General features: G+C 36.9%; 1 protein-coding gene across 8 annotated transcripts in view; it reads right to left on the bottom strand.

Annotated features, from left to right (window-relative positions):
• The window catches only part of MAGI2 (membrane associated guanylate kinase, WW and PDZ domain containing 2), a 737,601-nt gene that overhangs the window by 204,453 nt on the left and 508,451 nt on the right, over positions 1-24,697 (bottom strand). For all 8 annotated transcript variants that reach the window (XM_030478640.1, XM_030478639.1, XM_030478638.1 and 5 more), the window contains one exon: positions 23,718-23,797. In XM_030478640.1, coding sequence (XP_030334500.1) covers positions 23,718-23,797 — 80 coding nt within the window. The remainder of the gene's footprint in view (positions 1-23,717; positions 23,798-24,697) is intronic.

Here is a 24,697-nt window from a genome sequence, read left to right as displayed (position 1 = left end):
AAGAGCAAAAATAGACTCTAGTTCTTCTTTTCTTGGAGGGTGATAATACTGAAATTAGAGCAGTTAGCCTGGTAAACAATGGTAATGTTTCTGTTAGTTTTAGACAATCTAAAGCCAAATCATTTTCTCAAAGCAATGGAACTAGAAGGCAGCAGAATTAAAACCATCCTTCAGGTTGTCCTTCGTCCATTGAGTGGAAGTTAGCTCTACATGCCTAACATGGTGATCATTCGACCTCCTCCCCTACAGAGGGGCCTTGTATCTATCTGGGGAACTTGATAAGAAAAACAACAGCATCTAGGGAAAAAAGCAATCACTGAGAGAAGAGAACGATTTACATACAGACAAAAGTACAAAAGGCAAACTAATGTCATCCCCAATGCCTTGAGCCTCACTGGGCCTGTGCCGGGGCAGAGGAACTTGCCTGCAGAAACCCAGAGGCAGGCTAAAGAATTAGGGGCTTAAAGTCTGGATAAACTCCAAAGAAAGAGTAACGATGGGCAAATGCCTAACTAAAGACACATAGGAAGTAAAAGGGAGATTAATAAATAAAAGAAAAATCAAGAAAGCAAACAGGCAGAAGTTATTAAAAAGGAAATAAGAGAAAGGCGGACTTACAACACGAGAGAAATACGTAAAAGTTTAACTTTATAAAAGGGATAGGCAGAATAATTATGCAAAAAGAATTCTATTTCTTGTATAGGATTTGTCTAATTAGCTCTGTATTTGAGGCCATCAGTTTTGCATTTTTAGTGATGCATTTATAGTGGGCTTATTTGGAATAGTATGTGGTACAAATACTAAATAAACATTATTCTAAGTGGTTAATAGCCCAAGTGCCAGCAAACATGAAGCCTCTGACACAATGACATTATGCAGATTAGCATATACCTGTTACATACTAATACACCATCAGTGGTCAATCTGCAAACATTTCAGCAGCCATCATTGAAGAAGATAAAAAGCATGTCGTATAGATTTTCCTTCTCTAAACAGGGGCCTGGGTAAAGTCCATGACAGCTAATCTGTGATCTAGGGCTGACATCGCTTACTCCTGAATTAACAACATCTTTAAAGCCTGATAAAGAGAGAGCTTGTATCTGCAGAGCTATCAGTCTGATGTCTTTAGCATGTACTAAGACCACTTACAGGGTGAGGAGGGTAAGAGAGATGGAAAAGGAAATAGGATGAATTAAAATGAGGTGAAGGAAGGTTACGAGGCTGATATATATTTCAACAGCTGAAGTAGCCCTCTAGTAAAGAGGAAGGAAAGTTGAGCTTTTTATACATGTTCAATTACCTCAGGACAGGTTTAAACTCCATTTCTGAAGATATATCTAATAAGACCTGGAGAGAAAAAATATCCTAATAAATCTATGACTAAGAGTATCTGTAGCCACACAAAACTGTTAAAGCTCCAAAATCCTCTTAAAACGACCCAAACCCAGATGTATTAATAGTAGTGCCCTCATTGATGATTGCAGTGACATTGCCTGAGCGCAAGCAAGGGCAGCCGTAAACTTCCCCATGTTTTATGTTCTCAGTTACTATAGGGATTTCCTAGTCTGAAATCTGCAGGATGCAGGTGACTTGGTTTTTAGCATAGGGTGGCTGAGCCTGCTGTGCTCTGCACAGCCATGTTGGCAGCATGAAAACCTGGATGCTTATTGCTGGGCACAGCATCGCCCTTCTGTGCTGCAGTGACTGCCTAAAATGATGGATCACTCTAGGGTCTCTCCCAAGCCAGGCAGCCCACATTTACAACCCCAGCAGCAGCTTTGCTCCTCCAATCCTGGTGTAGTGAAGGTTACTGAAGCTGGACTCTAGAGTTAGATTCTTGTGAAAAGACCCATTGAAGGAGAATTCAGAGGCAAGAGAAAAATGAATTTTGGGATTAATCAGGAAGCACTTCTCAATAGACAGCCAGGACGGACTGGGAGGTGTCCCCCATACAGCTAAAGTGGGAATGAGGACTTTTAAATACAAAAATAGCTGAGCCGTGTCCTTTAGGCTTGGGGAATACCAGCCAGTCTGAAACACGGAAAATCTATTGCTTTTTCCTATTTTAACTACTCCTCCTCTTCAGCAGTCAGTACTTCTACCTTGGAAGAGCACCAGCACTTTTACTCCAGCTTTCAATCTGTTATTTATTAAACCAATGGAGATAGGCATCTCCAGGAAATTGATTTTATAATGAAAGTAGCACACCGCTAACTGTAGTGGAATTCCACAATGGCGTTGAAACTGATAATAAATAACTCAATCCTCGGCCCTCTGGTGATGAAGTACTTAACACTAATAATTTCAGTACTCAGTAAAGAACAAATTCTGTCTTTGTTTTGCCTGGCCTTGGCAGGTGAGGAAGTGGAAATCAGAGTACTTCTTGTCCTCGGAATCCAGTGTTAGGGCAAAAGGGCAAAAGGGGTGGTACTTGTGGGATCCAGAAGGAAAGCAAAAGAGGCAAAGGCTCCTTAAACAGCGACCACTGCAACAGTGGTCTATTCTATTCTCTGTAGAATAAATAGCATTAGCTAACAGAGATGTTGCAGAACAATTAACCAATCTCACCTTCTGCAAAAGGGAAGTTAGAAGATGCTCTATGTTTCTTGGGACAATATGTTTGAAGATGCTGTTTAAAGTAATTTCTCAAAAGGCTCTTATTGAGCCTTGTCCATCTATGCCTACTGGTAAGTTGAGAAAAGAACTTGAGAATTTCAGTGAAGGTTTTGGTGCCAGAACGTGCTACTCACAGCTAGCAGATGTAAGCACTTCCTAAAGGGTTAGATGGATTGAGATTCACAATCCTAAATGAAAGCTGTTTTCTCATCAACAGATTTAGCAATTTAACTATAACTATGAAAATTATGACATTCTATTAAATCACTATACTGTTGTACCTCCCTACAAATATCTGTGTTCCTTGTTATGTTCAAAATCTGCAGGTCACCTTAAATTTTGTAAAAGAGATTGGTTTTGTGCATTTTTGGTTTGGCTCAGTTAACCTTCATTGAGACTACACTGCAAAAAGACAGAAAAGAATAAAAAGCTTCATTCAGCCTGTAAATATTGTAAACTACTTTTATGAATGGAAGTTTTTCTTTTACTTTTTTCCATTAACTTGTAAACAAGCTGATGTATTGATGATGCACACTTCTGCATATGCATGTGCAATAGACCATTTCACATTTCAGGTCAGGGAATTTACAAATATTTATTCCTTTAGAAAGACATTACCTAGCTAAATTCAATGATCATAAGAACATTCCAATACACATTTAACGTTTATATTACATTCTTAGCAGAATGAATTTAAATAGGGTAACAGTAGGGTCTTTGAATCTGGATAATGAAAGATTCCACTTTTTATTCTTCACGTCTGTCAAAGGGCACTGTCAGTTTGAAAAGAATATTCTTATAAAAATATCTTTGCATGAAAAGAAATGAAAGCATTGGCTGGATGTACATTGTAGTTTTCTGGTTATTTCTAAAATTTAAGAATGTCATTGCTTTATATTAGTATATAATATTAAAGAATTGTTATGCAGTCCTCCGCTTTCCAATGCCCATGTAACAAAATAATGCTGCACATTTCATTGTACTTTGATAGAATACTTTTCTTGCTTTCATACACTACAGAAATATACCTAAATATGTCAAAGGAAATATGTATGTTGCTCTGAACTGCTATAGACTTTTTTTGCTTTTGGATAGTACTTGAATTAGCACAGTTCAAATCTGTTACTGAAAATAAAAGCCGCCTGTTTTATTTCCTTCAAACAAGTCTTGATTAAGGTCAACATCAGAAGATAATGCATCCTTTAGGGAGTTCCCCACTGCAATGCAGGGGTTTTGCTAAGATCAGACAGGCTGTGCCCTTGGCCATTTGGGAATCCCCAACCGGTAATTTAGCTTACAAGCCATTCTATTCAGGCCTCTAATCAATGGCCTTTTTTTTCCTAGGCTAATGACAACCTTATGAAGCAGTTTTTCTCTCATGTCTGTAAGAAAATAACAATTAGCCATAGCTATAAAAGCCGCTGACACAAATTTATCGTTAAATTGTTTCTGTGGTCTTCAACTGTGGATCCAAAAGGTGTCTTAAATGACTCCATTGTTAAAACATTCAGATATTAGATTTACTAGGATACAGGCTAGTAAAAGCAGTTACAATGTTTAGAGCAGGACTTAATGCTGAGAGATGCAGACCAGCTGCAGCACCCATTGACTCCACTGAAGATTCTGCAGGTCTGTCCTCTCTCAGTTCTGGCAAATCATGGCTCTGTATTCCTACTTGGCATCATGTAGAGTGAGCACAAACAGCACTTTAAATATACATGCCTCATAAAAGCATCAATCTAATACTTAACACGAGCTGTGCATTTTCCCTTAGCAAATGTGTGTTTGTCAGCCTCTCCTGGATCTTGTTTTTGAAGCATCTACTTTTTATTGGAGACTATATAAAGCCTTTGGGAAACCCAAACCACAAGCTTCTGTTGGGCGTTAAATGAATTCCTTTTAGATTCTGAGCAAATAAATGCTCTATTAGTGTTTTGTAAAAACAGATACAGAAAATAAGTACACCTAGTACTTCATATACTTGTATGTCCATGTTATATAAATAGATCTGTGTATGTAGACATGCGTTTCTCTTACAACACTAGCAAACTTTTTGTAGATAATAAACTTTCACAGATTTCACACTAATCAAATTACTTCTTGCTAATAGGTATCCATGGAGGCTGCTCCCCAGGTTTTCTAATTCTTCTCATTATGTTCTCTAATTTTTCCAGAGAGACGACTCAAGCAACTATTTGATATACAACGGCTGTACCCAGCTGGCTTTCACTCCAGCAGTTGCTTTGATACAGCATCACATGGATGATACTCATTACTTGAGATAAATTATTCAGAAACTCCCAATGCAGTGTCCTGCAGTTTACTAAGCTACAGGAGAGTTTTGCTAAAGTGTGATGCTTTATATCACAAACAAATCTGAATTTGTGAGTATTATATGGCTCATAATAAGCCAAACGAAAACCATTGTAACTGGGTCACAAAGTTGCCAATTAAACATTAGCATTATTATCAAAATGTTCTTTTACTACAAAGCTTTCCTTTTTTTGTTTTCTCAGTGCTGTCATAGTGACTCAGGATAAATACACAGTAGCAAAAATTTCTAAAGTTACAAGTTGTATTTTCTGCAATTCTTGAAATTTTTATCTTTTCACTAAAAGTTCTTCAAAATTCTTGGATTAATAGGTAATATCTGGAGAACAAAATTTAAGAATTAATAGATATATACACATATTAATTCCCTCTCTCTCTCTATATATATATAACGAAATCTCCTTTACCTGAAGTGCTTAAACCTATCAAAAGGACTGGGATGTCAGAAGGAAAATCTACCTATCTGATTTAGAACAAAAGCTGAGGGTGAGATGAAACACCCTTCGGAGGTGCCTACAGCTACAAAGAAGCCAGGGTGTCCAGCTCATCCCACTTTTCCACTGCTACGTTGGGCTAGCTGGTTTCGTTTCTGTGGAGTAATTAAATTCAGCTAATTAAACTGACCTGCTGTTACTATGTATTCCTAAAGCCTCTGTTTCAGAAACAAGATGACTGTATTAATTCTCTTTCTGGCTATTTTAGCATGGGTTTAGTCCATTTCACTGCTGGATAAAAGTATGGAAATAGTCATCTTAAAGGATCAAGCAAAACAAAAGTAAACAAAAATTGTTACGTATTCCTTCTCAGGATCTTGTGATTCTGAAGTCACCTTCCTGATTCTGAGATATTGATTAAAGACTCTGAAAGCTTATTCCGGATAATCAAATTAAAGCTGCCTGTGAGAACCTGAAGAACAATCTCATAACACTGAGTGATAAAATGGCAGATGAATTTTAATCACTGTAAATGTAAAGAAATGCACAAAGGGAAAAATAACCCTCGCTGTGCATACACATACACACATGATGATGGGCTCTAAAGCAGCTATTACCGCTTAGGGAAAAGATCTTCAAGATACCAGCTTAAGCCCAGCGGTATTCAAAAAGCAAACAGAACATTAGTAATGTCAGGAAAGGAACTGAGGCTAAACCAGAAAATACCATTATGCCATCAACAGTGCAATCACATCCCCAGTACTGCATCTGGCGGCTGAACCCCAAAAGCACATAGCAGAACTAGCAGAGGAGCAGAGGGGGCCAGCCACTGTCATCAAAGACTTGGAAGAGCTTGTTTGTAAATGGGAGATTTAGCGGACTAGCATTCTCCTGCTGGACAGATTACCACACAAAGGGATATGGTATGGTACATGAAAATCCATGGATAAAGTGCAGAGAGAATTATTATTTAGCACTTTTCGTAACACACATACCCCCAATTACCTAGTTAAAGTATCAGCAAGCACGTACCCAACAAAGAAAGGGGTTTTTGGTTTGGTTTGGTTTTGTCTTCCACCTCCCCCTGACAACACATAACCAAACTGTGGATCTCATTGCCCCAGGAGGCTGGGAAAGAGGAACATTTAAATGGCCGTAAACAGGAATTAGACACATTTATAAAGGACAGCTAAGTCCAATAATCCTTAGACAGCCTCCAGATTCTTCAAGATTCTGAGAGATAGATAGGTAGTAGGAAGGTGTGAGAGGGAGAAGATTATGTCTACTTTGTTTCTTGTAGTCTTTTCCCAACCATTTGCTCTGAGTGATAGAGACAGGATACAGGTTAGGCTGAGAGATATTCTGAGGCAGTAAAGAAGACCTTATATTCTTATTATGTTTTCCTCACTATGTGTGAAGTAGGAATTTATCTTTACTCAGCACAAGATCCAACTTTCTTTCATCTATGGAATCATAATACAAACCTCTAGAATTCTAATTCCAATTCTAATAATTCCAATTCTAATTTTACATCTAACATTCTAATCTAAACAAATAACTCTAATTCACTTAATAATGTATTATTTTTAAAACACCTTGGATAGTTGTTAAAATAGAAAGAAAACCATGTTTCATTTATCTAGGAATAAAAGCAGCTTGCAAACTATGGATATCTCTAGTTTTTATGGTTAATATCTCATGTACGTTTAGATCAAAAAGACCTCTACAGCTCATCATCCACATATGTAATAAAACTTTTTATAGGACTATACTTTTCTAGTTCTGACTGAAGTCCGTGAAAACCACCAACACTGAGTATGCCTGAAAGAGGTGCAATGTATAGACTTGTTTTTATACAACCCCATCGCATTATTCTGGTGCTGAAGGTTCAAGTCTTTCCTTTTCTTCTGAGAAAAATTCTTTATGTCAAAGCACTTTACAAAGAAAAATACAACTTAAAACTAAAAGCCCATCACACAAGCAACATTCTGTAAAACCCAAACTGAGGCAGGCATTCCATATTATTTCAATCGAGTGTTAGCCATACATGATTTTAATTTTAATAGTAGCAAGGAATTTCACATTTCTCATCAGGGACTCCCACCACAGCATGACAAAAATCCACATTGTATGAGCTATGCAGCCTAGGAACACCTGATCACAGTTTTTCCTTTAGTTCAGCGCCTTTGATGAGCAGTTCCCAATGGCAATGTTTTAAGTTTGTGGAGCAAATATATCTCTGGCATTAAACTCAAAGATTTACAGTGATGGGAATACATTACGTAGAAGGAGAAAACTCCAAGAACAAAATCCACTGTTCTTTCAACCAGTTTAAAGCTTATCTTGCATTGCTTGGTGTTGCAAATTTCTGTGTACATAAATATATGCAAAGCTGAACTAACATTTGGCCACACATAATGTTTAAAAAATAAGAGCTGGGGACTCAGTTTTCAGAAGGATCAAAAATCATGGTGGTACTATTTCAACCTCAAATTCAGCACAAGTCTGTACAAAATCTCAGCTGTTGGGCACTGAATCATATGAAAGGCAATGTACAACAGCAAAAGCTGAAGGGCAATATTCCCAGATCAAAAATCTCCTCTCAGTTGCACATGATAGTAACGAATTTCGATATTCTGCTTTTCTTATATAGCTCCCTACAGCAACATCAGTGGGAGATCTGCACACATACACAGGGCAGAACAGCAAAATAGAGAACCAGTGGCTCAGAAGTTATGGTGATTAGAATGGTAGAAACAGCTAGGTTAGGTCAACAGGACATGAGATGAGGATGTCCTCACTGTTGCCCAAAGTATAAGCATTAAATTGACCACATTAATAGCTGTAAATGAACTTTGAAACATGTGCAAATTCATTATCTCTGCATAACATTGCACATGCACAGGAACATAAAGCAAAATGAATTTTTTAATGCAAGTCTTCTTTTTGGGAATGCAGGTATTTGTTTTGCAAAGCAAGAAATTATAGAAATATCAGCTCCACCTTTCCCCCAGGCAAACATTTTCAAAGTTTTTCTATTGATTTTTCAAAGCCTTCTGTATTTGTAATAACAATGCCTAACTTAATTACTACGGCAATAACAGGGCACATTTGCCATCCCAGGAAAGGAATAAAACTCTGCCATTATGCCTCTTTCTCAGATTAAGAGCTAAGCAACAAAAAATAACCTGTACACGCTGAATATTCCAGCTGGGCTTTCTATCAATCTAGTCATTACTGAAAAATATTCCAAAGAGAGAGAAAGTTATTACATTTTTGTAAATCTCAAGAACAAGTGAAGGAAACATGAGCAGACCAGTAACTCAGAGATGATGGTCGGCAGAGAAATATATGGGGAGTGTGAGGGTGTTGATTTTGGTTTTTTAAGTGTCCCAGTAATCACAGGAAAATGCAAGCACATATGCAATTTGCACATCAGCCATTAATTGTCAGTGACCGCTGCCAGTCATTCAGAAACCATTAGAAATGAGAGAGGGAAAACTTATCACAAAGGCATACACAATCCAGAATAATCACTGTTTGCACACAAATTTTAACTGTGGATGGCACTGCCATCAGAATACGCATTGTTCTCTCTGGAAAGAATATTCATGAAGACATAATTACAATATTTGGTGTTGCATAAACAAAATCTCAAAGAGCACACTCCTCATCTGAATAGGGAACCCTTCAAGTCAATCAATAACAAGAGCCTACACTGAGAAACAGGCAAAACCTCTTTCTTAAAGATTATGCATCTTTCCACCTAATCCAATGCTCTTCGGTGGAACTCAACAGAAGCCATTCAGTTGATTTTGAACAGGTCCCCTGCCACCTTTCTCTCATTGAGAGTTTATCTGGGCTTCTTTAAAAAAATAATAGATCTGTAGGTTTCTTTCAGCATTAACCTAAAAATAATTAACAACAGGATTTGCCAGCTCTCTTCTTCTCTTGCACTAGTGTCATTTAAAATCTTACTGATGCTTAAGTGAGAGATGAAAGTATGTTTATTACTCACTTTTATCCATAACAATTCATTCTAATTCTGCTTTTGCCTACCTAGTGATATTGCAGATAGAATAAATTCTTCAGTTCCTTAGTAATGCAAATGTTCCTTAAGCTAACAATTTTATTTCTTGCAGGCTTAAGATTAGGGGAAAAAGATTATTTGCATTTACTTCTCGCTAGACCAAATTCTACTCTTTTTAATCATGTGTTAGAATCCATTTCAGACAGCAAAACAACAGAGAATTCAAGCTGTGCATAACAAAATTTTAATGCAATGCCACTTACTGAAATAGGTAAGTAGGAGTATATTTTTCTACCCAGCATTACCTGTTTCATTTATTTATAGAAATTTACATGTTAATAGATATATTCTAGCTACAATCAGGATTATTTTAAACAAAAAAGTGATGTGCAAATTCCAGCAATCAGTGTAGCAAGCAGCAAGTAGCCAATAATGTTCTACTTACCATGATCACTACACTAGCCCAACAAAAGTCCAAAACCACAGTTAAACTTCTCAAAAATTAATACCCACATTTAATTAATAAACTAAACTATTTGGTAGATGTCAAATATGGAACTATGAGACCAGATGTCGTAGGGAGGCATGAGAACAGAAGGATGGGGAGAAGAAACTAAAGGTGTTAAAATCCATCAAGTATTTAAAAACAAAGACATAAGGGGGATAAAATACAGAAAGTTCAAAGAATTTTGAAACTCCCCTATGTCATGTCTTAAATAGTTGGGAAGCCATACAATTTAAGGTCTTTCCATGACATTTTTCAGTTATCATCATCATGTATATTAATGTACAGCTAACAAACACAGGCATATTCTCAAATTGTAAAGAGACTAAGTCAAATAGTGATGGGGACAGAATGTCCAGGTTGAAATATCATGGCATGGAAAGCGACCACAGAGAGCTGAGGGTTAGAAAAGTACATGGAAACATCTATCTTTTTGAACAAAGTGGACCACCAGAAAAAAAAAATTCAGTTTTAATGAATACTACGGGAGGCTAAAAGCTACGAAGCCTAATGACCCTCATTAAGCCTACTGCAGAAACAAATCTCCTGCCCCTCAGACCACCAATGATGGCAGAGATTTCCCACTTCCACAGCTAAACAGGATGAATTCCAGACATAAACCTTTAAAAGATGAATGTTTGATTATACAAACTATATCAGTCCCAAAATAGCTAATGCTGACTTTGTTAACCCTGTTTATAATGGTGAAAGTTTCTAAAAAAATGACATAAGTTGAAGATAAGTTGATGATCAAGCAAAAGGGGTAGCATGAAAAGCATGAGCTGCACATGACTCTGACAGATCTATCAGAGGTTGCTGTAGTGTCTCCAAAGGTGTTTAATTATGAAAGTAATATACAATTATTCTGGATGATTTTTGGGCAGAAGGAATGGGACTTTCAGATACCAGTAGAATGTTTCTATTTTGTAATAGGAAAACTGGGATCACTGAAATTTTCTTCAAGGAGTAAAAAATGCAAAAGTCTGTTCTTCTGTAAGGGAAAACCTTGCTCCCACAAGCAAGTGTTCTATTATATAGAAGGTAAACTACAATTATAAATTCCAAAAGCAAAAAATCTTTCTTATAAAAAGAGAAAATAATGGACTACTTTAGAGAAAATAGATAAGAGAAATCCAGCTGGGATTGGAAGAGGAAAAAGGTGTCTCCTAGTTTAAAAAATCAAATCCAACCCCTTTGCTCCCTCCCCCCAAAACAGCAAAACTTTTGGACAGAGCAACTCATGCCTTTCATGGTGGTGTCAGAGCTCAAAGATGAAATGAAGATTTCTAAACCTAAAAAAATTATTGCATTTTTCAAAGTCCATTTGAGCAAAAGTACACTGAAACAACATCCAATGTCCACTACAGTTAACAGTGCAGACAAAAGAAGCTGTAGCTTCTGGGTTATCTCCAGAGTCAAGCAGAGCAATATTAGCACTGCAGTGCCAGTACAGGAAAGGTGTAGGTTAAAATAGTGGGATGTTATCTAGACTAAATAATTTCTCAGATGAAATTGCTAGTTTGCACTGTTTTTAACAGCTTTGACAGCAAGATATTACTTTTTTCCCCTCCTTCATCCACCAGAAAGAAGAGAATCCAATGGAAGAACACGGTATTTCTCTGCACAGGGAAGCTTCCTGGGCAGCCTCCCAGTCTCAGAATCATAGAATCATAGAATGGTTTGGTTTGGAAACGACCTTAAGATCATTCAGTTCCAACCTCCCTGCCATGGGCAGGGACACCTTCCACTAGACCAGGTTGCCCAAGGCCCTATCCATTCTGGCTTTGAACAGAAGTTGCCAGAATCTGGCCTGCATGGCTATAGAAATATGCACATATCTAGATATGTAAGTAAGGCTCATTTATGTTTGTTTATAGCAAGTGACTACATTTATCTTGAATCCCTCTGCATTTCTATGGCCTTTTCATTTTTACAGTTGCATAGATAGCAAAGATCCAACACTTCACCAAAATATGCAATCAGAACTTATTATTTTGATGAAACAGTTTATATTCTGTAGAATTTAATTACATATAAAGATTTGATGTTTAAAAGAAACAAATGCTAACACTTCCCCTCTGGATTCCAGAATCCTGCCTGTCTGCCTCACCAGTCCTTTGTTCCTTGTTATTTACTAGGTGCAGAGTTTTCTCATATCCAGAGATATTTTTCCCTCTTTATCTTTCTATACTGAAATAATTCTAATGTTTCAAGACATCACAGATCTAAATCTCTTTTTTATATAGCCTGAAACAGGTTCTCCACATCTCTGCTTTTTATACTTTCCACTTTTTATAGCCACTTATTCTATTCCAAAGCCTTCTACTATGAATTCTGAAAATGCAGTTCTTCCCAACTGCTGCGATAGCCACCATCCACATACTATGTTTTCCTCCCACTTGGGCAGATATACTTCTCAAAAAGCTTGAAATGTTACCTCATTCCTCTTTTTATTCTCTCCCACAAACAGTGCTTATCTGCCACTGGGTCTGCAAGGGTATTAGTCATGAAAGACAGTAGCTTTTTAAAGCGCTGTGTTATCTGTCAAATCTTAAATACAGGACATCTGTGCTCAGGCAGGATTTTCCAGCTCTATTTAAAAAGGACTCAAACACACACTTTGAGGAGTTTAGGCTAGAATCAAAGCCCTGGTCTAACAAAAGGAAAATTACTGAGACCTTTTTTAAAGCATACTACAAAAATAAAAAGAAAATGGAAACCAGGAAGTTGTAGCTATGAGGAATTCAGTTAACATTAAGAAGAATCCCTGAGGTAATTGTATTTGTGAAGCTCAACTACTGAAGTTACAGAAAAGTTTGGGTTCATCTTCACCTGTCTGTGAATGTGTTGCATTGTAAGCAAAGACAATTCAAACAATGTTGAAAAAAAAAAAAAAAAGTCAAATAATCAGCCTTTAAAACTATCTGAAACGTAATGAGTGTTATTGGAGATTTTAGCAAGTCATTATATTTCTTATGTAGTGGCAATATGCTTTGAAATGATTGCCAGGAAATACACAACACGTCTGCACAACAAGGCGAACTTTCCATCAAAGAACACCAAATTGTTTTTAACGTCTAAATTCAATGAACTTGCTGACCTTGTGGAGTAAATGTAAAATGCAGCGATTACGAAGATCAATTTCTAAGAAAGAGAAGATTGTCATTCCTTTTTCATTAATGATCTCTATTAAAAACAAGAGCTTTCATAAAAAAGCCAGAGGGAGAAGAAATAATAAAAACGAAGGTAGCTGGACATATTGTAATGAATGTAATACCACAAGCCTCTCTTTGTTAAATCTATCATGCTTCATTGACATTTAGAAGTCAAGGATTGAAGGATTAAGGCTATAGAGAGAATAGGATTAAAAGTCATGTACTCTGATTTCTACTTATGATTAAATACTATTTCAGAAGGAATTTCAACCTTTTATTATTTATTGGCATCAAGGCCTTGAGTATGATCTTTGCTAAATATGGTGTTGTGAATTCTTTTCTGTGTGAAAAGATTTTCTTTCAGAAATTCCCACATTGGAGCATTTCTTCAATGGTCATTATAAGAATGTTTCAGGGCACCCCTATTCTCATACCACACAATGCTTGCATTTTAGTGGCAAAAATCAACCTTGCGCAGTCAGTGAGAATTTTGCTACTCGCTTCAGTGGTGAGTGGAATCCAATTTATAGCTCGTTAAGGATGTGAATTGTTAAACCTCTGGCCCTGTTTCTCCCAACAAGTTAAAAAGATCTCTCTCCCTCCCTTTCTAAATTTCATTGCACATTCCAGCAGAAAACTGCTTAAGCTTAGCCAGTTAACTTGGCAGCAAAATGAAAAAGGGACACTATCAGAAACTACATGTGAGGTGCTTCAGAAGTACCAGCAGAAACTTTTGGGGTCCATCATTGATGAATGTGTTTATTTTATTGTGGAATTAAATTATAATTTGAGAAAGTTTTAAAAAATAACAGTCAACATTTATTGCCATTTTAAAATGTATTATTCATTATATATTACACCACTGATGAACATGCTGCATTCTTTACAGTGGGCATTTATAATACATGTTATAATAAAGACTTAAACTGTAAAGGACCGCATATCAAAAATACTACTTCATATCTCTGCAAACTTTTTCTGCTGAGAATTGCAGAGCATTTTACAAGCAAATAAGTTTCACAGCCACATGAAAGGTGTGTTTACATGACCCCCCTTCATAAAACACTGAAACTCGAAGTGATTTCTTTTTGCATACTCATGAACTAATTAGAATGAAAGCCTGATATTTTCCTCATCAACGACCATGAGACAAGTTAGCAGCTTCCTCAGCCTACATTTAGCAACCTTTAAAATCCCCAGGTCACTGGAAGAATTACTATCAGGCTGACAATTTCTGTACAGACAGAGATCCTTGCAGGCTGTGTGCCTCTGGGTCCTGGGTATCTCCTCATTTAAACACAGTCTGGGTGAGCAGTGAGACCAGAATGCAAGACAGCAAAGTACTAGTTGAAAAATCAAGGAAAACAGACATTTTTTCTATACTTTTATTCATTATTGTCCTTGCAGTTACCAACTCTATTTAAGATTAAGGTTAGAACTCTACAGGGATTTGTACACTCGAGACTGAGAAACTAATGGTTCTGGAAGCAAAGTAATACTTAATAATCCATTACAGCTTAAAAGACTTCTCTGTCACACTGATAATTGTACTCCCAGGAAGTGGTCCCAGCACCCAAGAGTTCTGCAGGAATGTATCAGCAGGTTGCCCAGGGCTGGTCCCAAGGTACAGGCAGCCAAGGTATGTACATGTGGACAGATACTTTGTCCTAAATCTTATCCAAGGATGAAGAAGAATTACTCTTATAAAAGTGTAAGACAACTAGGTTGTCCATGGTAGTGTCTTCTGAACGCCCAGAAGAAACAACGAGTTTCCCCCTTTCTTGTTTTTATTATCACTATTGTGACTTTGGCATTGAATGATTTCTTTTTTTGTCAATTAATGCACAGCTGATGCTGCCAACGCAAAATGCTCTTCCAAAGGTCATGACAAATCAAGAGATTTTGTTATTGTTTAATTAAACCAAAATTGAAAATACAAGCTGAAAAAAGCATGTTCAATATGTACTTAAATGACAGAAAACATTAATTGTAATCAATATTATTACAAGTAATGCCAGCTCCATTACAAAACTGATGGCATTAAATACTACTTAAAAATGGGGTTAATAATCTGCAAAAGAGTTCTATGAAGAACTCTGTGGTTGAAAGGTGCAGTATTCTTATCCTCTGGAAACACCTGGATTTAAGTCAAAACTGGAAATGAATTTGGTAATCTGTCAATCCATTACCCAGTTCCTAGACATTTGTTCATATCACAAAGCCAGCAGGCAGGAGTGTGTTATGGGCAGTCCCTACTCAGAAGTGACTCAGGCCTGGAACAGGAAGGGTTTTGCTGTCTGAATTGAAAAGCTTTTGCACAGCAGTATTAAAAGTTTGCAGCAAAATTACTCATGTGTGCCTGGCACTCTCAGCTGAACTCTGTAAGCATTTCATACTTGCCCTTGGGAAAAAAACCCAACAGTCCTTGGCACAGCAACTCAAACCATCCCAGAGGGGATGGTTTAAAATATCTAGGGACAATGTCATGCTCTATGCTGCTCTCATATTTTCTCTCTGGATTGATACATCTGACATTATATTCTACACCCCACCTGGCAGAGGAGCTTACTCAACATGTTTTTCTCACTTGCAGGGTAGTATTTTTTCCAGGCTGTAACAGAGAAAGTTGTGTTTTAAAGTACAAGAATAGGTCCCCTCTTTTTTTTTTTTTTTTTTTTTTTTGAGAAACTTTGAAGATGTATAAGCTACATCTTCAAGAGAGAATGCAAGAGGAGGCAAGACTCTGGCTTTTAGGTGCATTTGATACTTCAGAGCCTTGACTATTTTGCTAAGCTCTGGAGAGGATCAAGATTTGAGATGCAAGCTTGTGATTAACCTTTCCACTTCTCTGTCCTCAGCTCTCTCCCTCCTCACTGTGCAGCCCTTCTGGCTTGTCATTTTGTATTCGATTCCCTATCCTCAAATAAATTCCCATGGCGGGGATCTGGATTCCCTTTCAGGCACTGGGTCACCACATATCAGGTGTTGCAGCAAGTATCTGGTAAGTGCTCACATCAGCTATGATGAGGAATGCTTTGCTTTTCCCATCACAGAGAGAGCACCTCATCAGCTATTTCCTACTCATCGTGACTGTGCATGATGCTTCCTCTCCCACTTGAAATCACTTAAAATGTCCATTCTGTGTTTTTCATGAAAAATATTAACTACCATTTAGACTTCAGCCTCCAAATGGCTTCAGTGAAGGAGAATTAAACCTACATTAAATATTTCTGAAATTTCATATGAGATGGCTAGGAAGATAGACAGAAAGTCTTTTCAATGTGGTTGGCAGCTGTTTTTTACTATCTGAGGCCAAAAGGAATAATAAAAGATAATACAGACTAACTAAAGTTTTACGAACTGCATGGCTGCCATGGACCATGGACTGAAAACTGCACCGGAGATGGACACTTCTGTGGCCTTTACTTATCTGTGGCTTAGGTACATGTTATAAATTAACAGTAAGCTAAAATTCTCCAACACAGCTTTCCTGAAAAAAACGCACATATGAACTGTTAACAAAATAAGCAAAAGTTTCTTTTCATATAGTCATAGCTCACTCTACATAAAAGCATTATTTTATAGTGACCTATTTGACCATCAACAACATTCCAGCATTTGAGAAAAAGAATTAAGCTATGCTGGTACAAAGTCTAAAAAAGAGACTCTCCTCAACATATTTCCAACAGCAGGTATAATTGCCTGGAAAGAAAGTTTAAAATAGTAATATTTGTAGACCCCTTACTATAGTGGCACAAATGGTACCATTTAACACACAACGCAACTAGCACTTAGCATTAGATATCAATCATGACTTGCATATTTTAGGAGTTCTTGTTTTGATCAAGAAAAAACCCTACTTTTCTGAAGATGGTATCTCTTTCTACTTTGGTTTCCTCAGGAAATGAACTTTATGGGTTCATATTGTCTGTCTGCTCACAGTTTCCCACTGTTGAAGTCTGAATGTATTGCTAGTTTTCAAGTAAATTTAGTCAAGACACAGCTATCTTAAAGATAAACACATTGCCCCTTCATCAGATAATGTTATACCCTGAGCTCAGCAGGTACTTGTCTGGCCTGCACAAGCCAATCCGGTTTGCAGAGACAACTTGACAAAAAAATAAGTAAAATAAGCCTTTGACAAGCCACTGAGAGAAAAGTTTTAGGAAGCAATGAGGCTGAATACCATGTTGAGAGACAAACACAGTGCTCAGGGTCACACAGCACTAGATTAAACCCAAAAGCTCGCCTTCTCTCCCAGTTCATACTAGGATCCATACATTCAGCAGAAACAGGGGCTTGATCTGGAGTTGCAGGGTGTCCTGCTAACGCTCTGTCCACTCAACAGTGTAGGGCACTTCCTCATCATTCCATGTCCTCTTCTATCCATGTACAGCACTGCTCTGTCCAAATTTCCTATGTAACTCTCTGCTACTGATTGGGATTCATCCCAATCAGCCAAAAAGTCCCACACCCCTTTGTACCCTAGACTGCTCAAAGATTTGGTTTCAAACTCCAGGCTACTGCTATTTCAATCAAATGAAAACCTAGTTGTATATATGTATTTATCTGCTATAGATTGCCACTAGTGGGAATTGCCAGACACAAATGGTATCCATGTAAGATGAAAGTTCACTACTCAGTTTCTAGTGAAAATACATGTAAGAGAATCAAGAAGTAATGCTTTACCCACAACACCAGCATGCCTATGCATCCACGAAACAGTAATACGAAGGGTTGATATGTTTTACTACAGCATAGTGAAGAATCAGGTAAACAATGACAAATTATTTGTTATGTTTGTGATTAACTTAACTTGCGATGTTGGATAGGTTTATTCACATGCTTAACTATAGAGAAACCTGCACTTACTAAAAGGAAGGAGGTGTATAGAGACAGGAGGTGTATACAGTTTGATGGTGACAGAAATGCTCAAAAATGTCGTAGAAATAAGAAAAAAAGTGTGTCTAAAAGTACTGAAGATACTGCTTGTGTCACAAAGCACTCTGAGTCACATCTATTTTTTTGTGAAAAAAATACTGATAGGTTGGCAGTATGAATTCAAACAAGAAACCAAGCTCTCCAGTTTGGAGACCATTTTTTACTCATTTTATATGTTCAGTTGCAAAATCTTTACAACTGAAAATAAAAATTATTTGTAAATAAGACAAAACAGTTTCAAACACAAATTGATTTTTAAGATGTTCATCATGAAGCAGGAATTACGGAGATCAATGATAATGCCAATTGTTTATTTTTTCTTTTCATTATTTATTTTTATTCCATATAAGCAATATTCTCAAAGGAAGAAGAAAAGTATCAGACAGCAAATACAAAAAATCCCAATGAATTTAAACTCTTGTTTTTTTACAGCAGTAGAGTAGATTGAATTTTATGCATAATATATGGATATACGCAATGGTTAATCATGGTCTGAACTCTTAGCAAGAAATACAAAATGTAGTAAATGTAAGCAAGATGAGAAAGACAGTCCTAGATTTTTATTTCTTTCATGCCAACTGTCAAACAAACTAAAGATATTATGAAAAGTTATTAATTTTAACAAGGTCTGGTGAAATTTGAGAAAAACAGGTTTGGATTCCTGTTTATATTTGTGGAGTTATAACAACAGAGGTGCCCTTTCCTGTCACTGGAAGTTCGAGTCTAGTTTCTATCAGTTAGATGGTTTATGAAGGAGGAATATCTGCTGGAAACAAGCAAAATAGTCAAGACTAATTGCTGGGCTTCAATCATTTCCAGGGTTAGACAGGGGCATATAAGAATGGTGAGGCAGTAGCTTAGACCAGGAACATGAAGAGGGACTGTATGTTAAATGGTGAGGTTTTGAGAAGTACTTTCCAGCATTAAAGCACTCAAGAAATGTCACACAAAATGGTTTGAAAACATTTTATCTTAAATCTCAGCAACACTCAGATGTTTCCAAACTGAAAATGCAGTGAACAAAGGTGTTCCTGTGTCTCACTAGAGACATGTCCAGCTAAAAATGCACTACATAAAGTTTCAGGAAAAAGTAAGGAAAAGTGGGTCTATTTACTCATGTGAAAAATTATTGGTTTCCTGGGATAGTTATACCCTTGAGAATACAGAGAGCGCAATCAGTGATTGCCCTTATGATTCCAAATTTAACACTTGTCGTCTGGATTTATGTATTTATTTATTTACTTCCTTATTTATTTTTATGGAAGAATCATATTAAATATATAAATACAGATGTTTAAAAAAAATCAGTTCGAGCAAAAAATCTACAGCTTTCCTTTTTTTGAGAAATTCTGAAATGTTTAGAGATGATTGTTCAAGATGATGACAATGTTCTCAAAGTAGGAAAGGGAGCTGAATTCCTGAATTTGTGACCGCATGTGCTGTGACACACTGCATGTGCCACAGAAAGCCTTGAATAAGAACACTGCTGCCTGGATGAAAAATAAAAGGGAGAAGTCCTATATGCCATGAAGTGGCAAGGCAAGGATGTATGGAGGTGGAAAGTATTGCTGCTAGCAAAAAGGAATTCGCTTGGAGGATATGCTCAAGACAGGAGATATCCAATAGGAGACATCAAGGGGCTCAACTAGGAAAGAAAGATGAAGAGGACATGGGTAGATCTGTGTGTCTTTGGCATGAAGAATCTGAAGCTGTGCGTGGCAGTGATCTCACCAAAAGGTATCACCTTTGACTACAGCAATGGGGAAAGGGATAACCTGACGAAATGTGACAGGATAGTGGGGTTCAGTTCAAGGTGAAGATACCTAAATGTCTGTCTACATAGATGTGTAAGTCAGGTATCTGTGCCCTCTAATTGTCAATGTAGAGCTGACATTCACAGTCAATGAAGTTTAAAGGCAACTCAGCTCACCCTAAATAAACATCCATACTTTGCAGTCAAGTTGGTGGGTGTAGAGAAGATAAAAAGACAGATGACAGATGAATGCTAGGTGAAATCAAAGCTTTATTTATAGTTTTAAGCCTACTGGGATTTGAAAACGAAGGAGAAAGGAGGTTGACATAAAAAGGAAGGCATGGGTTAAGAGTGATGGAGACTACTGGTTGGGATAGATTGGTAATGAAATATGTGAAATTTGTAGTAATGAAATAAGTGAAATCTGACATATCTGATCCCAGGAAATTTCAACAGGTCTTTAATCCCCAAATTGGATAAAGAAGTAAATGTTCACTTTTCCCCAGAATGGAAATTTCCATAAAATGAATTAAAGAATTTGAAAAATTTAATTACTACATTCCTTAACCAAAAATGAACTTTCTAAAACCTCAGATATTTCATGTCATTAAGGCTGAACTGCCTTTCAATATTAAACTAAATTCTTTACTGCCTTATGGGACTTGTCATTCTTTTCCATATTCTCTACCAAAGAACAGACTCTGTTAGTAGACCACTCACATAATATATCTGTAATCTGGCAAATCCTGTGAGTCTGCTATGCAATATCACTTTACAGGAAATGTAGCAACCAGTGAATCTAGCTCAGAAACAAAGGGAGCAGAACTGTAACTTCCATAGTACACTACCGATAAAAATTGGTTAACCAATTTTGATGGGGAAAAAGAAAAAAGGAATAATTTAAGAGAAACATTCCAATTCAGAAAGCCCAAATACTTAATTCATATTTCCAGGAGAGAAAATACAATTATTTTTAATGAATTTAAGATTTTCTGGAGGAAATGTATAAAAAATTCTAGTTCTTAGTGAAGAATTGCCAGCTATTTCTGCTTAACGCTATTATGAAACTCAGATAGGCACCATGTAATCAGAGAGTAAGAGGCAATTCTTGCTTCAAAGACCTGCCATCTAAGTAGATCTGACAGAGCAAAAGCTAAAGTAATTTGTTGAAATTCACACAGAAGTTACATGACAGAGAAACAAATAAATATCAACCCTTAAAACCTCCTGACCCGCAAAAGGGTTTAGAGCAGTGGGTATCATTAAAGGAAAACAGAAAGAGTCCCCAGCACAGATGCCAAGAAAGCTTGACTTGGTAGAGCTTGTCAATCTCTTGGCAAAGGCATGTGAAAATTTTTCAAGGGGAGGGATGTGCTGGAAGGTTGGTTCAGATTTTGCAAAGAGAAATGAACAAGCACTGGGGTTTGCAGATAGAAGCCAGAGAAAATGAAGAAATTGAATTTGGCAAAGGAGTATTAAAGAGCTGAAAATGGAAGAGAGGAAATGCCTGGAGCGGAGGGGGCCCTCAGTATCACTAGCCCAGAACATCAGGAGTCAAATATTGTGCACTGTGTGAATGTTGTCTGATGTGGAAACTTCATGCTGGTGGCAGAATGAAGAAGGAACCCTAACCATTCCATAATTCTATGATTTGGCAGGATTTGCACTGAAAGGAGAACATAAAAGTTGGGTTGTTCAGAATGAAAACCTGATAGCAGAGTCTTATAAGTGATAAGGACATCATAATGTATCTCAGAGAATCAATGTAAGTTTCAGATGTGACAATATGAATGTCAATGAAAACAAGTTAGGCAGATAGCGATAAAGCAGCAAGGTAAGTATCATTTCTTATCTAAACACTGATGTCTGTCTAAAATTCTGTTTCTCTGAGTAGAATGTGCCAGAATATATCATAAAGTGTAACAGTAGATGTTTGGCATAAAAAACATCTACCAAGCCATAGCTGAAGCATGTGTGAAATTAATCCTTGATCTGACATTAAATCTGAATAAGAATTCCAAATCCCCATGTGCTATAACAAAGTTCCTGGTTTTGGACCTCAGTGGCAAGGTACAGTCATTTTATGGCATATTAGTAATTTTTAAGAACCTTTTCTTCTACAGGTATTGGATTGAAAAAAACAAGTTCACATTCTTGAACAACCAAAGAATCTTACGAAAAGAGAGGATGTTGCAAGAAGAATCTCTAAGAACAGAAAATCTCTCCCTAAAGTCTTTTATGCTTCAAGTACTTCACATTAATGAGCTGAGCAACCCTTACAAGAACAACATGACCCAGCATACTATAGTCATTTGATAATCCAGTAGTCAAATAACTACAAAATAACACTGTTTCTTTAACAGCACTTTCATTTTAAATTGTTTCAGATACTTTTTTGTTGGCTGGATTTTTTTTAATATCTCAGTGCTTGTGGTGATCTCAGTATATATAACAGCTAACAGGAAAAAAAAACCAACACATTTACTCCAAGTAAGTCTGCGATATGTTACTCCATAGATACGGGTGGATTTTTCTTCTGGTTTTGCCACTAGTATTCTTCAAGGAGCAGGCAAAGATATAGATTCACATAAGTAATGTGAGAGATTTAGAATGCAAAAGTCCTGTGCCCTTGTTTTGTTTCAGTAACACACTTCTGTTGTATTCACTGTAGAATTTACTCTGGGAGCCTGTGTTGTCAGTGCTAGTATAAGCATCACAAAATCATTCAGACATGTAATTTCTGATGTCAGAATAGAACGTCAGAATTATTGCTGAAATAAGGAAGGGATTTTTGGAATACAGCAATCTTTCAAAATGAAGCCATTTACAAAAAAATCCCAGGAACATTCTTTACCAAAACACTGACCCTGCATTTCATACAGCCAGCAATTCCTCAGTGACCTCTTTATCAACCCAAACCGGCACTGAGTTTTCTTTCTGCTAATAGTATTTACATTAACCAAATGAATGTATCTCTGAAAATTTAAAATAAATCAGATGCAGGACATGAAAACCTATTAACACATTTTAAATAATTTAAAATTATTTGCATTAATGCACATAGCATGCATGCATTTAATCCTCTGTATCTCACAACAATAAAATAAGTAGCAGTCTTTAGAAATCACCACTTTTTAACTGGCTAATTGAACTGACACTGCACTATAAAACAATAGAAAAAGCCTCCTCAGAAAAAGATCTATTACAATGCATTTTTACTTTGCCTTTATTACACGATTTTGATTACTGAAACTTTACCAGAGGAAAAACAGAAATTATACTAAATGCATATAAGATAGTTTGATATGAACTGTATTATTTCATATCTCTGAGTCTGTCAATATTGTCATCTCTCCTGCACGACAGCTACAGCTCCTTTAAGCATCCTCAACAGTATTCACGCTGTTAAATTTTAAACCATTAACAATGCAGTACCCCCCAAATCCAGCCTTGAACTCTGACAGACACTGATCTCTTTTCTCCCTCCCACACCCTGTTTTATCAGACACTATTTGTTTAAATTGGCTACTAAATAGGATAGCACTGTACCTTTAAATACAAATCAAACAATATTCATATTCCCACGGTGCTGCTAGTTTCCCTTATGCATTGAATCGCCTGTAGATTAAAGCTCAGAATCTGAAAAGGGATTCTGTTCTGCAGACCAAAGTTCTCTGTAGGAGATGAGGGAGAGGGTCAGTCCCGGAGTCACACACACAACAGGCAGAAAACACACTTGTGATCCTTAGCTTTGGATAGCATCAGAAAGGGGAATAAAAAGCAGAAACACATGGCACACTGAGAACTGGTATCACTTATGGCTTCTAACCAAAGCAGCAATTAAACACCTTTCATCATTCCCCTAAATGTCTGATTTTTGTAAGAACTGAGAGAGACACACACACACAAAGGCAAATCCCCTCTGAACAGCAACGAAAACTTAATAACCTACCATTTTCTTTGCACTCTTCTGGAGGTTTAGCCTTTTTCGCAAGTCGTGGATCCAGCCATGATGTTGTCTTTGTGTTATGGCTGAAAAGAAAAGAGATCACTCTGAGCAGACACATACTGAAAGGAATCAAGTTTATTCCTTAAGAAAAAAGGGTTAGTCCAACAAAATTGCAATCGATACACTTAATTTGCTTACTGGTTCTAAGTAGCCCTGAAGGAGGTGTAAGAGTAATTGTGCAAGGCAGCTGTAAATTTGGCAACCTCAGCTCCCTGTCCTCAAAGAAGCTATTTTTATTAAAATCAACTCGAATGTTGCCAAGTTAACCTCATTGAAAATGCAGAACTCATCCAGAGCAAAAGGAATTTATTACAAATACAGTGTTCTCCCGTTGAACGAGTGCAGGCGACAGGATTCTGTACCATTCTCACAGTTTTCAGATAGAATTATTTTCATCTTAAACCTGTCCTTTTCATAAATACAGGTTTGTTATTTCTCACCAGCAGCACTGGCAAGGCACAGCAAAAGTGATGCAAATTACAGCACGCTCCTGCAAAGTCTACATTTCCGGACAGAGTGATTAATGATACTTTGCTTAACAAACCTTTATCTCCCCATATATAATCCTTCTATCGAGGTAAAATAGATATGCACAAGCTGAATGAATCACGCGTCTCCTTTCTATACTCAGAATAGATCTTTGAGGAATCAGCCATCAAACAGCGTTGAACTGGCACAAACAGTTTTCTAGGAGAATATTTTGCCAAATGAATTGATACTTTGCACAGCTAATGAGACTTAAACCCAGATCTTTTCAATGTATACCTTTCCCATAAGCATTTGAATTTGGAGCCAATTATTTTAACGATATTAAGAAAGGAAGACTATAAACCAGAAAAGGATGTGATCATTACTCCTTTTATTTTTTGAGATGCCTTTCCTACAATACCATCATTCAGAGACACTTCTAACCCATGTTTTAT

The sequence above is a fragment of the Strigops habroptila genome, chromosome 3 (genome assembly GCF_004027225.2).
Source record: "Strigops habroptila isolate Jane chromosome 3, bStrHab1.2.pri, whole genome shotgun sequence".
Classification (NCBI taxonomy): domain Eukaryota; kingdom Metazoa; phylum Chordata; class Aves; order Psittaciformes; family Psittacidae; genus Strigops; species Strigops habroptila.
The sequence above is the reverse complement of the archived record's forward strand: the minus strand, read 5'-3'. Positions and strand labels throughout refer to the sequence as shown.